The sequence below is a fragment of the Chlamydotis macqueenii genome, chromosome 7 (assembly GCF_036417535.1).
Source record: "Chlamydotis macqueenii isolate bChlMac1 chromosome 7, bChlMac1.mat, whole genome shotgun sequence".
NCBI classification, from domain to species: Eukaryota; Metazoa; Chordata; class Aves; order Otidiformes; family Otididae; genus Chlamydotis; species Chlamydotis macqueenii.
The window spans coordinates 21,392,229-21,410,843 of NC_141562.1; the positions used below are offsets into that span (position 1 = coordinate 21,392,229).

Sequence of the window (18,615 nt, forward strand, 5' to 3'; positions counted from 1 at the left end):
TTATATGTTTGAGTTCATAATGCTTTTCCAAATTTTCTGTAGAAATAATGGCTATTGTGTAATTATTTGCCATTTCTAAATGGATTTAAATCATCTTTCAGGATGAAGAATGTAGCATGGGGTCAGGCACTTACGTTGATCTTGAAGGTGTTATTGATTCTCTGCAGAATGATGTCTTTGATATCAAAAAGCAGGCAGAAGAAACACACAGATACATTGTGTCCCTGGAGGACCCACAGAAAACTATAGGTTGGCTTGAAAAACAACTGGGAAAAATTACCACTGAACTTACTAAGACCAAAGAAGAGCTGACTAAGAAAACCAATGAACTGACCAAAATTGAAGAAGAGCTGACGCAGAAAACTAAAGGTGAGCTGGATGTAAGTGTGATGTGAAAGGCAGAAGAAAGAAATGACCAACTACTATAAAATAGGAATAATAATCCACTTGAGCAGGATTTTTGGAACCAAATTATATGTATAGAGGTGGCAACAAATTGTTTTATGTATGTTAAGGTTGAAAAATTCTACAGGCCTTGGTTATGTCATTTTAAAGACAAAACTTAAAACTGTCAATTGCAGACTTCTGAATTGTAGGGTACATCACCAGCATTTCATGGTTGTATTGCAATCCCTGCGCTTCCTTACACTTTGTGGTGTTTTCAGGTATCCTGTGGAACATTCACAGAGGAAAAAGCAGCAATACCTAATAATACATTTCAGCAGAAGTCTCTTGATGTGATCTATATTTCATACAGTTTGCAAGGCCCAATTCTTCTATTAAAAAAACTTAACTTTTAAGATGTTTCTGTAAGTAGAACTCAACAGGAAAATAAATCCATCTCTTCAAAAGCTACTGAGGTTCCAGATGATCTGGAAAAATGGATTACTGTGTAAACTATGTAATGGCTGCTTTTTTGATGCAGACTACTTCTTCTCCTGTTACAGACTTTGAAACGCAGATGAGTAAATTGAATGAGTCTGCTGAGCAGCTTAAAGAAGCAACTGAGGTAACTTTCCCAAGGAAAAACTTGTGTAAAATTATTTGCTTTAATACAAAACTCCAGTAGCTTAAAATGCTATTATAGTAAGCTTCTAGGTTTTGGTTTTGTTTGCTTTTTTAATATCAAGCTTAGCTTAACTGATCTTGCTTCTAAATGCATGGTAGAATTCAAAAAAATTAATACTGCTGATTGAACTACTATTCTTTCTTTTCCAAGAAAATGAATACACAAAATAAAAGGATTCAAGAACTAATGAACATTGTGGAGCAAAAAGATGATGTTATTATGAGACTACAAGATTTGATCTCCCATTTAGAAGAAACCATAAAAGACTATGTAAGTCCTAAACATCTCAATTTCCCTTATACAAAAATTCTAGATCATACTTACAATGGACTTAACTATTTTGGAAAACAGAAGTTTTCTGTAGGTAATTGCTACTTGCTTGAAATGGTAGCAGGTGAAGTGAGCATTGAAACTAAAGTTACAGCAAAATATATGAGGGGGTGTATGTGGAAAAAGGTGACTTTCAGCAGTGATCTGGAGTTATTGGAGGACTGTAGATGAGACTCTGAAGAGCCACTCTAAAGAAGAAGAAAAAAAAAAACTGGGCGTAAACAGTGGGAATAGAGGGGATTATTTCACTGTCCCCCCTTTTTTTTTTTTTTTTTTTTTGCCTGAATGGAAGAGGAAGGAAAGGAGGTTTTGCTGCAGCAAAAGGTTAAATTTAACTGAAGTTGGAAGTTAATGTGAGAAGGATAGTGATTGTGTGAAGCAGAAAAATCAGTGTGTCCCACCCACCACCCCCACACACATAGACTTCCAAAGGAAGAACAAATATATATATATAGAGAGAGAGCAGAGTTTGAACTAAGAGTGCATGACCAGGGTATCTCTGCTTTTGATACGATTAATAAAACTGGCAACTGGCTAGTCTATTGCTAGCTGCTGAATGCCAAAAGACTAGCTTGACTAAAATTTAAAAAACAAAACAAAACAAAAACATACAGTTGGTTTTTTGAGCTTGATGTCCAGTAACCTGAGGTAGGTTTGAGAACTTTAAATGAAACTTAGTCAGCACTCTGATCTGTTTCTCTCTTCCACTGTAAACTTAAGGCTTTGACCATACTTAAATTTTCTACTCCCTCTGCCCCACAGCATCTTAGGTTTTCAATAGTATGAACGCTTCAAGAGTGATAAGAGTTGTGATGAGTGCTTCGTATTACTACTCCTTCCAAGAACAAGGCTCCAACTCTGTCCAGTGTTTCTATGAGACTGTGGCATGTAACTTAAAACATGACCACAAAACTGAAGTCTGTTCTATAGACTTCTTTTTAATAAAATAATTAAAGATGAGTAATTGATACTTGGCAACCAGCATGACTTGGCACTTGCATAGTCTTGCAAGTAAAGAAACTATTTTTAGTCAAATATATAATCTAGTCAGTTCTGTCATATATACGTTAGGCTTTCAAGTGGCATCAGATCTGCCGTGATAAAAATGATCTGTGGCTTTGCTGAAGGCAGTTAAAACTCTCAACTTTACCAACTATGATGAGAAAGTGACAAACTTGTAGAGCTGACCATTTGCCCTTTGAACAAATAATGAATTTCATTGACTCTTTTGACACTGGAAATTGTTTTCGGGTGGTAAACAAACTCCTCTTACATGCAAGTCTTGTGTTTTGTAGATTCCTAGCCTCTTGCTCTGCTTTCTGTACAGCACAAAGCATTGTACTTATTAGTATCTGAAGTTGTACCTGCTTTTGGTTTAAGCAAATGATCTCTAACTTGTTCCTTTGACAACCCCTATACATTTACCCAGATGGTTTGGTAAAAATATTTGCATATTAAAGATTACTAGGCCTTTTAAGTACTCAGTTTATGAAACTTCAAAGTAATTATTCTTATTTTAACACAGGACAACACTGTAACTACCATTAAAAGAAAACTGGCAGAAAAGAACTCTAACGAAGTCATTGAAAGCAGCCAATTTGAGGATTGTGAGGAGACTGTATTGGAAGTGGGAAGAAAACGTTGCTTTGAAAATAAAACTACTGCGGAACTAGAGCCACCTACAAAGAAAGGTACAATTTCTACCATCACTCAACAGGGGGTCTTCCAAAAACACTTGGTTACTATTCCAGAACAGAAGCAAAAAGTTATGAAGAGTAAACGTTACGTTGTGAGGAGAAAATCTACTGTGTTAAACTGTAAATTGAAGTAACTGTTATGTAAGCATGTGTGTTGCAGAAGTTCCTATACTGTTCACTCCTAAATGCTTAAAATAAAAGTTAGTTTTTAGACTCTTTCCTTTCTGCTGCTTTTTCTCACCTGTTAATGTACTTGCAGACTCATCTGTAGTTCCTAAGCAATTTCTTAACAGTTGCTTTTATACTAACCTTGCTGTTGATGAAGTTCTGGGAAAGTAGCATCTCCTGCTCAAGTTTTGAAAAACTGTATAAGCAAGCATCAAAGGTGTCAATGACTTACTGATTGTTCAGTCACAGTATGTGCTGTGAAACTCGTTTCATTCTGTATGCATACTGTGAACACGCCAGCTCTGGTCGAGGTGACAGTGCCAGCAAAGGAAAAAAGCTTTCCACCTGAATGGAAGTAAAATTATTTTAAGTCTACAGATAACATTTTGTGCTTCCAATCTATTTGCTTTCCTTGCTTTATCTCTGAGCTTTCCAGTTTTTTTAGAATGAAGTGAATAAACTAGCTGCAGTTGAAGACCTTCAAGGATAAGGGTGAAAATTAAAAGGACACTGCTTATGTTATCCGTTTCAGAGACAGAGCTATAAGGGACTGACTTGTGCAAAATGGTATTTATCAAGTTAGAGGCAGACAGATCTTACTCCAGGACACAGCTGGGCTTAAGTTTCTTCTGAAATATGAAAAGCATATGTAGAAGGAGAATGAAAGGTCTTCGCTTTGTGTCCCTTACTTTTTTGCCTTCCTCCTGCAGAATAGGTGCAAGTAAGAAAATCTTTCAGGCATTGTTTTTGATAGAAAAAGAGAAATACGATTAAAAATGGGAAACAGAAAATATCTCCTCTCTCTGAAGAGGGATAAAACATTAAAAGGAGGCTTGTCAAATTCACATTATCACAGAAAACTGAGGGTCCAGAGAGAGGATATGCTGAATATTGGACTGTCATTCATCTCGTTCTGCAGTGAAAGAGCAAGGTAACACTCAATCTAGTAGAAGATCAGCTTAAGTTTATGGAACAGAGTGCCTCATACAATAGGTAGTGAATGTCTAATATTTCCTGCTCTAGAAGGTGGGAAAGGCAAATAATTCTAACATTCCAGAAGTGCTTAGACAAGCGAACAGCCAAAAGGTTCATACATGGGTATGAAAGGATTAAGCAGCAATGTATTGTCTCATGTTCCTCCAACATTCTTAATTGTTCTATGTCAGGAAAGGTCCACAGGAAGTGGCTAGGCCTACCAGCAGTAGCAAAAGGCAGTAAAATATTGGTGGGGAAAAAGAAAACCTAAACTGATGATGTGTGATCCAGTAGGGCATTTCTGATGTTTGTACAACTTGTTTGAATAAGGGTAATTTGAAGTGTGTCTTAAGCTTCTGTCTCTGTACTGGACACATCTCTGATTTGTCTCTACCCTCTTTGGTTGGGATGAATATTGAATCCTAGCATCACTATTTGATGGTGCCACCTATATAAATGTTAGAGGAAGAGAGTGGGAAATGAAGCTGATGTAGACTTCTTGGTATACTAGGTAGTAGTAGGTTTGTTATGTCATGACTGAAGCTCGTTTAAACAACCGAAAAGTAGAAAAGTGATAGTTCTCAAACAAGAAATCTAAGTGGATATCTTATAGTGCCAATTAATATCAGCACTGAGATTTTTCTGTTGGGAAGAACAGGCTGTTCAGTCATGTTAAATATGTTTCTTTTGTGGGCCTTAAGAATATAAGGCATCTGATTGAAAAGCTCAGCTGTTAGATGCTCCATAATGATGAAATTTAAATGTAAGTATATATATTAATAATTCTAATTTAGATATTCTTGGCACAGTAGCACAATGAGCACAGCTGCACTGTGGTGGTTTTCTCATAGAATTTAGATATACTACTAGCCTATGACCAACGCATATTTTGGGAGAATATAAGTTATCTTGTCTTGAAGTTCAGGTTTTGTACTCTTCTCTAGGACTTGCCTCTCATGTTTTGGGGTGGGACTTTTTCTTTCTTAGTACTTCCTACACAAAATCCTCCTGGACTGAATATTATGTGTCGTCTTGCACTAATATCTATCCTGCTTTGCTGCATGATTGTGGTTGTCAGTACAAAGCATCTAGATCACTTTTAAATCATCTTGGAGTTATTATATCCTTCTCACTATATGTGTTTGGCTAGGCTCTGATACTTTATCTTGCCACTTCAGATCACAAAATATGTCTTTAAGATACCTCAGCACCTGTCCCTTTTAATGAAGTATGTAAAATTCATGTCCAGTGTGAGGAATATGTAGTACTTTGTCTGATAAATTTTTCTTGGGACTATGCAACTGGGCTTTCTGAGAGAAACATCTCCCAGTCCAAGTAGGATTTAGAAGCATGGCTTTATACGGCAAAGTAAGCTGCTGTTGTGTTTGACCTAGCAGGAGCACTAATTAGAACAGAAAAAAAAAAGGCACAGAAAAAGAAGAGGAAAAAAGGATCCTGTGGAATTTGATCACTCTAAAAATCGAAACCTGAATTGAGATGGAAAACTGTTGCTAATGCTTCAGTATGATTCTTTGTTAGCCACTCAAAGTTAGTGACGCTACAAAACTTGTTGGATCTGTTCAGAGAGTGTTTCCATGCCATACATTTACCCATGTCCTTAAAGATTCCAAAGTGAGATGACTGCTGGACTTGACCTTATTGTGGCTGCAGCACTCAAGAATTCACTGTATCTCCCTAGAGTACATAGTTGTGATGACCTAATCCTTAGTCAGGCTTGATTACAATACTAAAACATAAATGAACACAGTTGGATTCTAAAACACTTGTGTGAAATACAGCTGGAGTCAGTTTTGAAGGTGATGAAATGCATGTGATTTTAGTTACAATTGCTTATTACTAAGTCATTACTCATTAACCAGTCTCAAGCTAATAGAATGTTTATGGAAATTTGGAGTTGTGATGGAATCTTGTACTTCTTTCTGGGATAACTTTACATGCAACACATTAGGTGTCGGCTCCTGAACACTTCTTGCTGCAAACTATGTCTAGAAGCCTAAGAGGCACCTATTGCATGTTAAACCATTCAGAGAGTTTTAACTACTTCAAGACTTCAAAATGCCTTGTCATATGAGAGTGTGACTTTCAGATGGTGACCATTTTCCAGATAGTAATTGCTATTTGGTATTGCTAGTATCTTGTACTATTGGTTGTAGTCAACCTGAGCTGTATTTTTTTTTTAAGGAAATATGAAGAACAGTTGGGAAGATGACTCTCTAGAGCAAGAGAGAACTGAATATGTAAAAACAAATACTTCTGAGAACTATGCAGAAATACTAGTACTGAAGCAAAGAACTGAAACCTTGGAAGGCCAGCTAGCTGTACTTGAAGAACAATGCAGAAGAGAAAAAAAACAAAAAGAAGAGTTCAGTGGGCAGATAACAAACTTGCAACTCAAGCTCTCTGCTTCTGAAGAAAGGGCTTCTAGCTTAAATGAGGAACTTCAGCAGTGTCAAGCTGACTACAAGGATATTGTGTCTGAATTGGACAAACAGAAAACTACAAATAGAGAAAAACAAGAAAAGATTATTGAGCTAACTAACGAAGTAGAAAGTGCCAAACAAAATGTAATTGATAAAGTGTCACAAATCAAAACAGCACAGTACAAAGTAGATGAGTTGTACAGATGTCACTTAGAGTCTTATGCTATGGATATTGATTTAGTTAACCTAAAGAATTCCTCAGACTCTCAAGAAGATGAACCAGAGGGAGCTCAAATGAGTCCTGTATGCATGGAGTCCCAAACTGCTTCTACAGCAGATCTGAGACGGGAGAGCTCCTTTCACTGCAGTGTTGAAAGCATTTGGGAAGTATGCAAAACTATTATTAAGGCTTCTTCACAAAAAAGTCAGCAGATTCAAGAACTACTTCACCAAGTTGAAGAGTTAAAGAAGGGACTTCATGACACTGAGAATTATAATAATCAACCAAAAATAAAATTAAATGAGATTGCAAATCAAGACCGTCAATCTGTAAAGGAAAAAGATCTTATAAATCAGTTACAAGAGCAAATTCAGAAGAAAACCCAGGATTTTGAAAAACAGGCTGCAGAAGATCGCAGAGTAATTGCACAGTTTGAGGTGGAAGTTACCAGCTACAAGGGAAAAATAAAGGAGCTTGAAAGCCTATTGGAGGCTCTTAGAGCTAAAGATGACAGCATAACAAAGTTAGAAGTGCTTAAAGAAAAAGAATCTACTATTTTAAATCTAGAGTGTAATACAGTAGCTGTGCAAGAGAAATGTACTACTTCAGACAGAAAACTGAGAGAATTAAGTGGTCAAGAAGCAAATCTGAAGGAGGAAGTTATGCGATTGATGAGCAGCTTGGAGAACCTGAAACACTCCCTTCAGAAAAAGGAGGAAAATGAGGACGAACAAGTACAATGTATAGAAGCGTAAGTAAAAAGTGAGATAAGTTATAGCTCTTTGAGAATAGATTCAAGTTAAAACTACCTTTTGTGAAATCAGTTTATTTTGACGTAACACATCTGCATGTTAATCAACTCTATTAACCAAACTGCTATTAAAGAAATTTCAATACACTATTTGAATTTTAAATTTATGTATTGTGCTGGCTATGTTTTCCTCACCCATTTGTATTTTTTCTCAAAAATACAGATGTAAATCATGTGAAACTGTTGTAAGAGGAAACAGGAGCATGCAAGGAAATTAAGAATTATGTGGGAATTTCTAATAATTTTATGTTGCGTACCCTTTCTGGAGGAAATGATACATAGTTTAATGTTATATCCCGTAACTGATATAAAAGCAGGCAATGTTTACTTTGGAAGGGGCTGAATGGTAAAAAGGAAAAGAAGAAAGAAAGAACAGAAAAAAAAAGCCTAGGGAGTAAACAGCTGGGTTTGATATTAACTGTTCTAGGTGAACACAGTCTACTATAAGAACTTGAAGAAATAATGGGTGTAGGAGGGTAGAACTTCCCCCAGCAGCCTCTACTTTATAAATCTTGAAGAAGTAAGAGATTAAATGTATCCGAGAGCTTATATTTGCTATATGGTAAAGAAATGGCTGTTATGTAAAAATAGCTTTAAGATGCTTTGTGGCCATTCTCCTAACTAGGGTTTCTTTAGTGCTGTATCTGTGGGTACCTGCATATACTCTAAAGTACCATTTAGCATGAAGGTTCAGGGATCCCCGACTCTGTACTTGTAGAGCTTTGAAAGGTTTTTCTTTCTGAGGCCTTGTTTTGTATTGTCAATTATAGTTTTTCTTAGATTCTTTCTATTAGTTAGTTTTAAAGTAAAAATCCGGAATATCTTAATGTAAATTTTTAGAATAAATACAACCATTTAAAAATAAACACTAAACTTCTTAATTGTTTTGTTGCACTTATAATAGGAGTACTTATTGCAATCTTATTGTTTTTTCTTTTTTTTATTTTTATTTATTTTGATCTTTACAAAGTCTGGGATGTAGATATCAATTTAAAATTACTTGATATTAACATTGCTGCTTTTGTTACCTTCTGAGGATACCTAATAAATAAAAATGGCTACTTTACTGTGCTTAAAACAAACAAACAAAAAGAATTGCAGTGCACAGAGGTGAATCTGAGCAGTTTGTTACTTCAAGATCATATAAGAAGCTGAAATCTGAAAGTAAAATTATAAAGTTTGTCATTGATCTGATAGATCTGAGATTATATTCATGAATAAAACAGAGCCTGAGTTAATGTGTAAAAGCTGTTTCTTTGACGTAATACTAATGTTATTTGTGTCTCTTAATTTCTAACACAAGGCTCCTTAAAGATCTTTCTGAGAGCTCTGCCCTTGTACAGAGTTTGGAAAAAGATTTGCAGAGGAAAGACGAAGAATATACAGATTTGAAAGAGAAATTTTCTGATGCCAAGAAACAAATTCAGCAAGTACAAAAAGAGGTTGGTAACCACAGGCCAAACATTTCTTCTGCAAGTTTATTCTTGTATTCTGTTATTAAAACCTGTTTTCACAAATCTCAAGCTACGAATGTTAAAAGTGATTCATAATAAGGCTATTTTGAGTGATACATTTAGAGTAACAGTGAATCTTAAGTTACATTGCCATTGAAGCTGTAAGCTAAAGATAAGACCAGGTGTCAAAACACTGATTAGTACAGATATTGAAGTGAGGCAGTAAACTTTATTAATATGTATTTGGAAAAGGTTTGTGAAAACTATGGCTAGTCTGGTTATGGAGAAGGACTTTATTAATGTTTATAACAACAGTAGCCTTATGTTGTTATTTGTGCTGACTTCAAAGCCTCAGGCTTTAGACTTGTGGAAAATGCTGATCTCCAGGAAGAAAAGATTGATTAATCGGAGAAGGAAAGCACTAACTTCTAGACATCTTTTAATGCCTGAGCTATCTTTTCTACTAAGGTTAGGGAGAAGAAATTAAAAAACAATGTAATAACTTTTACTAGTGTTAATTGTTAGTATTTAGTTATCAAGCAGTAGGATTACTTAGAACCTCATGGGATATCGCAAGAACTTGAAAATCCAGAAGACTATTGCAAGAGTTTAGGCTTGAAAGCCTTAAAGTGTCACTGTCTTCCCAGGCAGCATAACATTTGAGGACCTTTTCCTACTCAAGGCTCAATGTATAGTCCTCTTTTTGAGAAGGAGCAAGTAGTGGATGGGATGGGATCATGTGTTGGAGAAGTTTTTTGTGGGTTTTTCTTTTTTTTTTTTTTTGTTTCTTCTTTTTTCTTTTTTTTTTTTTTTTTTTTTTTTTAACTGCAATTGACTTTGTTTGATTAGGCTATTTGCTGGTGGGCTTTTTTGGTTTGTGTTGTTCAGGCTTTTTTTACCCTGCCAAATTTAATACTGTACTCTATGGTGAAAATCCCTTGCTAGGAAGAATTTACAGTATAGTGCACTTCTAGCCTCTGAAATTTAGCTAAGGGGCTAATTTAGCTAAAATGCTTGCAAAACTTGACTTTTAATTTAAGTATTTGATTATCTAAATAACTTATAGATACTGTGAAAGGCTTATAGCTAGATGTTAACTTTGCTTGCTGTCTTTGTGCGTTGTTACAGGTGTGTTCAATGCGATCTGAGGAGAAATCCCTGAGGAACCAAGTTAATGAACTTCAGAAAATTAAAAACCAGTTTAGTGAAGAACTAGAGATCAAACAGCGCACAATTCTGCAACTTAAAAAGGTACTTTATTTTTAAAAATTTTACTAGCTCTTAATTTTTTTTTTAACTAATTCATTATTGAGACAAGTTTTCCAAGCAACAGGAGAAAGCTTACAGAAATTGGGGTATAAATAAGAGTAGCTAGCTGAAATTAGTTTTAATGGGTCAATGAAAGATGTTTAAAGAACTTAGCACTGCAGGATATTGGTAAATTGTTTTAAAGAGAGTAATCTACCTAGTAAATACATAACACCTGCAGATATCCTCATTCAGATTAGCAATACTTAGATATGTTAGTAGTAATGTCTTCCTCTGAGCATTTTTTTTCATCAGTTTCAATGCTCCTTTACACTATATGAAAAACTTATTTATTCTGGACTCTGTGTTAAATAATTTATTAATCACTTATTAAAGCTCAGAATGAAAAGCTACTTACTTTTAGTATGTATACTTGTTCCTTTCAAGACATTTTCTTTAATTTGCTTTCAATGTGATATTTAGGAGCAGTTGAATAATAAGAAGCTGGAAGAAATCTCCAAACAGTATGAGAAAACACATAAAGGTCAGAAAAAGACATTGTTGTTCCTTTTTGTGTTTTGGTATGGAATGGCAATATAATGAGTTGTCATGTTGTTAATGACTTTGGAGAATGTTGTGTATTTATATTTTAAAATACCAAGAAACTCCAACCTGGATATTTAAAATGTTGCAGTCAGGAACTAATTTTTGTTGACTTGTTACTAGCAAGTGTATTTGGAAACAAAGAAACAGTCTCAAAATAAGAAACATAAGCCCTAGAGAAAGTGTGGATGTGCTGTATCAGTGTTAACTTATTAAATGTTCATATTTATTTGCCATTTTAGTTGGCCATTTTAACAAAATAAAACACTGAAACACAAACTAGCACAATAAGTTTTTGCAGGTTTGGTAAACATTTAGTAGTTGAAACAATGGTTAATTTCTTATATAAAACAAGCCATAGTCTGGTGTTAACACTGAAATGGTCACCTAAATCAGGTTGATGAGAATCAATTAAGAATTTTGGATTTAGATAGTTCAGTAGAGATGCTCCATTTCTTTCTAATAGAGCTTTTGATCTCTGGGAATGGAGGAAATTACTTGTACTGAAGGCATGTTGGGAGAGAATGGTGGCAACTAGAAGGGGGCTCATCTGTAAACTTATTTTCAAATTTTCAGATCTGTGTGCAAAGGAAAAAATAATTGAAGATATGCGCATGACATTAGAAGAACAAGAACAGACTCAGGCTGAACAAGATGAAGTACTTGAAGCCAGTTTAGAAGAGATCAATGGATTAGTTTTGGGTAATCTCTCCATGGAAAAGGGAGCAGGGAGGCAAAATTGTTTTGGATGTATTGTGATAGCTGCTATAAATTTCTGCTTTTATTTGACTGTTATTTAGGCATTAATTTTATGTAGTACATAACAAACTTCTAATAGTTATTCTGTTATTCCTTTGTTGTAACAGCTGATAAATTCAAGTAACTTTAGTAGAAGAATGTGAATGTGGTCAAATATGCATTTGAAACTGTACATTATGTAACCTCATTTTGTGTATTGACTAGAACTGGAAGCATGGAAGCAGAAATACAGAGAGCTGAATAACCAGAGCAATAGTGACTGTCAGGAAAAGATGAGCAAAAATGAGGAGAAAAACATAAATGAAAACAAAGAATTAATAAAGCTGCAAAAAGAACTGAAGGTAAAATATAATGATTTAATTCATACTTGAAGTCATAACTTTCATATAGGAGTGTAGATTTTTTTTGTGCTAGGGCATGATATGGCAAGTTGTTACACTGGTAAAGGAAACCTCTGAAAGCTGCAGTGCACAAGTGCAGCAAAGTCTGCATGCACTGTCCTTGTAATATATAGCATCACTGATGCCCTGTAACGGAGTGCACCCTTCCCTATGTTATGCTGCCATGGATGGTGTTTCTGTAGCTGACCTCCTCTTCAGTTGTCTTAACCAATCCAACTCCTGATATCCATTCTGAACCTCTTTCCTGTCAACTGCTTGGGCAACTAAATCAAATTCTTTCAAGAGCTTGTGTTTGACCTGTAAGCCCTTCCTCTTAGGCTGAGGACTTACGTCTAATTCTCCTTGGATTAGAAAGTAGACTTTTTCAAAGCAGCTTTTCAGATGCATTCTTTCTTATGTGGGAAAATGTCTGACAAAAGGTTTGATTGTGATAGAAAAGGAGGCAGAGCTGCTGTGGATTGACGCTTATATTTTTAGGTAGGCACTATCTATGTCTACCATTCAAATTGTACTGTGTTGTTTGCCTTCCAGTCTTGAAGTAGAACTAAGTTTTCTAACATATCCTGTAAAGCAGCATAAAAAACTGGAAATTCGTAAGTTAAGAGTCTCTTTACCATTACTTTTGGTGTAACTTTTATAGTGTTTATGACTTAGAGCATTTTTAGAGGGGAAAAAAAAAGACTGTTCTATGAAGATGTGCCGGTTTGAATAAGTGGTGCTGAAAACTATTAATTTTTTTTCAATAGAGAAGAACAAAATGTAATACTTGCACTTGGGAATATGCTGGAGTAAAACTGTGCTAGTATTTTTATCTTTTTGAAACAAATCCATTAATGGTAATCTGGATTTTGAGACTTTTTCTTGGTCAGTCTCCAACTATGGTTTTATTTCTGCTTTCATTAAAATAGGAAAATGAGGCAAAGTATCAAAGTGATAGAAAGAAGTGGCTGGAGGAAAAAATGGGACTTATAAGTCAAGTAAAAGAAGCTGAGAACCATCGCAACAGAGAAATGAGAAAATTTGCAGAGGACAGAGAACGTCATGTAAAGCAACAAGCAGAAATTGTAAGTGACTGGAGGTCTCAGCACAGTCCTCTGGTGTAAGTCTTTAGTACAGAGCAAATACCATGTCAAGTGCTACCAGTGTGGACGTTTGAGGGTAGCTGACCTTTGTCAAAGTCCCCTCACTTTATCACATGGCAAAGTCTAGATGGGATCTTTTCAATATGAAAAGGGAAGAATACAAGGGTCACAAAATGAAAAAGCTTAGTACATAATGGAAGTTTGCATGTTTTTCTTATCACCACCACCACTTCACTATGAATTTTTCAAACTTCATCTTGTGTGTAGAACACCAATGATGAACCTACATTTAAATTAATTGCTACTTAATGAAGCTAAGAAAACATACTTCAAAAAACCAAGATTTGTTGCTTGGCTATTCTAAAAACAACAAAAAAGTCCGAGACTTTAGAAAGAAGAGAAAAAGCAAGCAAGCAGAACTTAACAAAAACAAAAGCTTCTTTTCAGATATAGAGTAAAAGTACTTGGTTCAAGATGCTACTGGTTTTTGCTCCCATATTGCTTTCAAAGCAGAGTGACTGATGGTTACTAACAAGATGGATACCTTGCTGATTCACTGGGCTGTGTCAAGGTTGTAATTTCTTAAGCATATGAAAATATTATATTAATCTGTACAATCTAAAACTAATTTGCATCTATAAGCAGTTAGCAATGACTTTCTCAACCTGCAATCAGTATAAGAGGATGTTAGGAGCTTAGGATTGCTTTCATTTTGTGACTTTGCTTGCTTGAAACTTGTTAGGAGTAAAATCACAAAGTGACCAAATGGGAGTCGTAATTCTTACCAAAAATTCTACTCACAAAGAGTACGAATATAGATACAGATTTTCTAATTGAAGCATGGTTAGCTTTTGCACATTTCCAGTGAAACTAGTTTTATGTGAGCTTTTTAAGATCTACATAGGTTCTCAATTTTACTCAGGCCAGGAAATAGTCCTAGCTTCAAAACCAAATTATTAGAACAGTTCAAATAGTGTGGAGAAGTAATGTTTGTTTCTAACTGTCTTTTCCCCATTTAGGAAAGACTTGCTGCACAGCTGGTAGAAAAGGACAGCAGTCTTCAAAAGTGGTGTGAAGAAAGAGATAAATTAGTAGAAGCTTTGGAAGTACGGCTCAAGACTTTGGCTTCTAGCATCACCCAAAAAGATAAAGAAATAGCAGAATTGAAACAGGCTGCACTAGAGGATTCAGGAAAGGTCATCTCTTTCTCTTTCTTGTTCCTGTGTGATTTTTGTTGTTGTTATCCATTCATTCTGCAAAACACTGTACTTGCTCTTTGCATTTTGGCTTTATTTTTTTGTTTTTAAACACTGTCACATTGAAACCATTTGCAGCTAATGTAAAAAAAACTCAACCAAACAAACACTTCTTTATGTTTTTGAAACTGAATTTGTAACAGTAGCTGAAGGTTCAAAATATTTAGTAGTATGAATAAACACTCAAGTCTGTTTAATCCTTTGCTTGCCAAGTTGGACTGGAAATCTGAAACAACTATCACATTTGCTGCGTTTTTCACAGCACCAAGGACTTCGTGAACAAATGGGAGGTGAACTTCTTGTAACTCTATCTAACTAAAGTAAAATAAAAAAAAATGCATTACATCTTCCTAGGCTGTTATATGACTTTTCACTTTAAGTAGTAGCCACTCATACATGAAATTACTGGGTTTTTATTGGATAGCTCTCTGTTTTAGCCTACAATTCTAAAGCTGATGCTACCAAGTAATCGTAATGATGCTCATGTGTATGTTAATTTATTTTGCCGATCCTGCAACTTGTGGCAATTTTTGCTGTGTTTATTAGGATAAGGAAACTGATACAGAAGAACTAAGAAAACAGCTGGCTGAGAAGGGTGACTTCATAAAGGAAGTGGAACAGCACATAAATCATGAAAGTCTTCAGTCAGAAGTACCTTTACCTGAAGGACAAGATGAAATAGATCAGTCTGTAAATGAAGAGGTATGTTTGTTATACTTACAGGAAGTATGTACTAATGTACATAGTTTTGTTTTGTTGTTTTCTCAGTATATATTTCAGCAACATTGGAATCTGTCAAAAGTTACTTTTTGTAGTTCTTTGTACTTTAACTAGTCTTCAGTTCTGAGTTTAACTGTACTTTAACTAGTCTTCAGTTCTTGCTTGTTCTTTCTTACTCTTTCATGCTTGCTCTGAGAGTACTTTAGTTAATAGAATAACGTCTCTCTCTACATTATAGAACTTACATACTTGAGGGAAAAATGAGTTAACTAATCCAAGTTCTAGAGAGTTGAAGACATATTTGTAGTGTCATCTCAGTTTGGTTATGTCAGTGTTGAGCTGAAATCCCCTTAAACGACTTCCGTGAACCTATAGTGTGGTAATAGAGATGATTCTGTAATTAGAGCTGCCAGCCCATGTGGGGGTTCACAAGAACAAAAGTCACTTGCATCCCACTTAGAACCAAAGGAAATCAATACTTGATCTTTTCTTTGTGTAAACTTTAACTAACTTTGCATATTTCCTGAACAAAAATTAAAAGGCTTGCAACTGCACTGAGACTTCTGATTCTGACTGAACCCTTATGTGCTACATGAACGGTATTTGTAATAATCAGAGGGCTGGAGCACCTCTCCTGTGAAGACAGGCTGAGACAATTGGGGCTGTTTGGCCTGGAGAAAAGGCGGCTCTGGGGAGACCTTACAGCAGCCTCCTAGTTACCTAAAGGGAGCCTACAAGAAAGCTTGAGAGGGACTTTTGACAAGAGCACATAGTTATAGGACAAGGCATAATGGCTTTAAACAGTAGATTTGAATTAGACATAAGAAATTCTTCACTATGAGGGTGGTGAGGCACTGGCATAGGTTGCCCAGAGAAGGTGTGCATGCCCGTTCCTGGCAGTGTTCAGGGCCAAGTTTGATGGGGCTTTGACCTGATCTAGTGGAAGGTGTCCCTGCCCTTTGCAGGAGAGTTGGAACCAGATGATCTTTAAGGTCCCTACCAACCCAAACCATTCTAATGAGGTAGTTCTTGTGCTAAACTGAATTAATACTACGTGGCTCCGTTGTTAATAAATAATGAACAGGGCTCAACATGGATTTCTTGGAAGTCCCTCCCTGGCTGCTAGAAGATGCATTTCTCCCCTCTTTTGCAGAACTGGACTGAATGCCAAAATGTGTCTCTTCATCTCTTTCTTGTCTGCTGCCAGATAAGACTGGCTAGTTTCTTGCTACTTCATCAATTCAGTGAGTGCTGTACAGATAAAGCTTTTGATGTGTGAGGGAGGACAGAGTAGCTCTCGAAAGGGATGCTGCTTTATTCAGCTTTGTAATAGAAGCCAAGAGAGCACCATAAAATTAGTTATTTTTGCTATAAAATAAGTTATAGAGAAGAATTATGCTGAAGAATTGGTGCTGAAGTATTTACCTCAAGCCAGTAGCAACAATACTTGACGTTGTGAATAAGTTGTGCAAACTGACCCTTCCATCCCACCCTCACTGCAGTTCTTGCAGTTTGTCTGTAAGCAAGAACAAGCAAGGTCTTCAGCTTTGCAGGCAATGGTGCTGCCTGAATGCCTGCTCCTCCTCCAGAGAACAGATAGCGATGTAGAAGTCACTCATCTGACTGAACTGAATTTGGCTTGTAGCTTGCCAGTTGGACGTTGTTACTTACACAATTAACTTCTCTAGTGTAGAAGAGGAAGGGAAAGCTCCCTAAAGATAAGCTAGAGAAAGGTTATACTTTTCTCTCAAAAGTTCCTGTTACTACCTAGTTCCTAAGGAGCAGCAAAGTTAAGGTGAAGAAAATCATGTCAATTCTACTATTGCTAGCTGTGAAAGCTGTGACTAGCTGCCTGTCCTTGAGAAAAATGACTTCGAAACAGTGTCACGTTGAGTTCAGCAAGCAAAGCTTTAAGTTCTGTCATCATAGGCAGGAATATTAACTTTTAAAAACTAAACAAAAAAGTTTTAGAAAACATGAATTAAACTCTGCTGTAGTTGAAGTAGACTTCTTCGCTTCTATTTTAAATGTTCTGAAAGCTAACAGCTGGAAAATTGAATGCTTACTTGGCAATCTACCAGGGAGGGATATGTATTATACTTTTCTAACTCATAGTTACTTTAAAACTTGTTTTCTTAAAATTTATGTATGCTTGCAGGACCATTCAGAAATTGTCCTTGACTCTTCTGAAGTGTCCACAGAAAATGGAAAAACTAGTCGCTTCCCAAAACCAGAGATGGAAATCCAGTTCTCGCCTCTGCAACCCAATAAGACAGAGGTGAAGTACCAGGGCAGCACCTTACCAGTTACAGTTAAAATGCTCAAGCCAAGGAAGAAAAGGAAGAGTGAAGAGATGGATGAGGTATGAACTAGACCAACTGGCAAAATATGTTGTGCAGTTTTTCAATGTATTATTACTTAGATTGTTTGTTAATATACTATCTTCTAGTTCTCACTGAGATCCTAAGGATATAGCTAGGGTATATTTAAACCTCTCTTCCCCTCCCCACCCCACAAGTTGGTGAGTCTCTGGCCTGTGTTGAATAAGGTCATAGACTTACATTTATCCAGACTATGGTCCCTTGTCCCTGATTTGCACTTTCCCTTTTATATTTCTCTGTCCCTGCTGGTACCATTTGCTCCTGTCTCTGGCTCTGATCTGTGGGATTACAGACTAGTTTTGTAGAATTGCTTGCTCCTTTTGGTTTAGCCAGTCATTGGTATCAATTATAATATCTTCTAATAGGCAACTATAAGTTAAGCCCTTGGGCTTAATCAATGCATTTTGGAATTTTGAGACCACTTCCTTTGACTTTATTTCTCTAGCCTGTGTTTTCTTTGGTCTCTTTGTACTTAGAGGGACTATACAGCACTAATTGCACCAGCACCTGAACCTCCCTGTCTTCTGTGGACCTTAGTTCCTCTTTAATTCCTTCAGTTGTGCTAGGTTATATGTTCCAGCCTTCTTAATGTATTGTGGTGTTTACATGTGAGACTCCGGCTCCACAGCAGTTCAAGGTGGTAAAAATCTTCACTATTCCTTCCTGAACTGCATGTTCGTTTCCTCGACGTTTTACCAGCATTAGCATCAACACAGCTATCTGTAAGACATTTACAAAGACTGTGAAACCCTAAGACCATGTTGTGGTGGTACTTACTTTGTAATCATGCTTGGGGGCTTATGAGTCTCTATACTTCTAAGGACTTTCAAAGCTGACAAGTGAGTATGAGGGCGATGACCTGTGGGTGATTTGGCTAGGTGGTAAGTGATCTCTTTCCGTAAATGAGCTTGTCTCAGTTGGAGAGTGAAATATCTGATGCTTTTCTAGCATTTCTTATTCAACCGTTCCCAAGTGATATATTTTTTTAATCTCTTAGTAA

At 36.1% G+C, this 18,615-nt stretch overlaps 1 protein-coding gene across 2 annotated transcripts in view; it reads left to right on the top strand.

Annotated features, from left to right (window-relative positions):
* The window catches only part of KIF20B (kinesin family member 20B), a 37,956-nt gene that overhangs the window by 14,367 nt on the left and 4,974 nt on the right, over window positions 1-18,615 (top strand). Inside the window, exons 15-28 of one of the 2 annotated variants that reach the window (XM_086752287.1) lie at window positions 102-369; window positions 948-1,009; window positions 1,220-1,339; window positions 2,925-3,090; window positions 6,442-7,651; window positions 9,015-9,153; window positions 10,294-10,416; window positions 10,897-10,957; window positions 11,593-11,718; window positions 11,980-12,116; window positions 13,085-13,240; window positions 14,278-14,454; window positions 15,061-15,216; window positions 17,393-17,596. In XM_086752287.1, coding sequence (XP_086608413.1) covers window positions 102-369; window positions 948-1,009; window positions 1,220-1,339; window positions 2,925-3,090; window positions 6,442-7,651; window positions 9,015-9,153; window positions 10,294-10,416; window positions 10,897-10,957; window positions 11,593-11,718; window positions 11,980-12,116; window positions 13,085-13,240; window positions 14,278-14,454; window positions 15,061-15,216; window positions 17,393-17,596 — 3,105 coding nt within the window. Of the gene's footprint in view, window positions 1-101; window positions 370-945; window positions 1,010-1,219; window positions 1,340-2,924; window positions 3,091-6,441; window positions 7,652-9,014; window positions 9,154-10,293; window positions 10,417-10,896; window positions 10,958-11,592; window positions 11,719-11,979; window positions 12,117-13,084; window positions 13,241-14,277; window positions 14,455-15,060; window positions 15,217-17,392; window positions 17,597-18,615 lie in introns of both variants that reach the window. The other variant, XM_086752288.1, reaches the window with a different exon arrangement.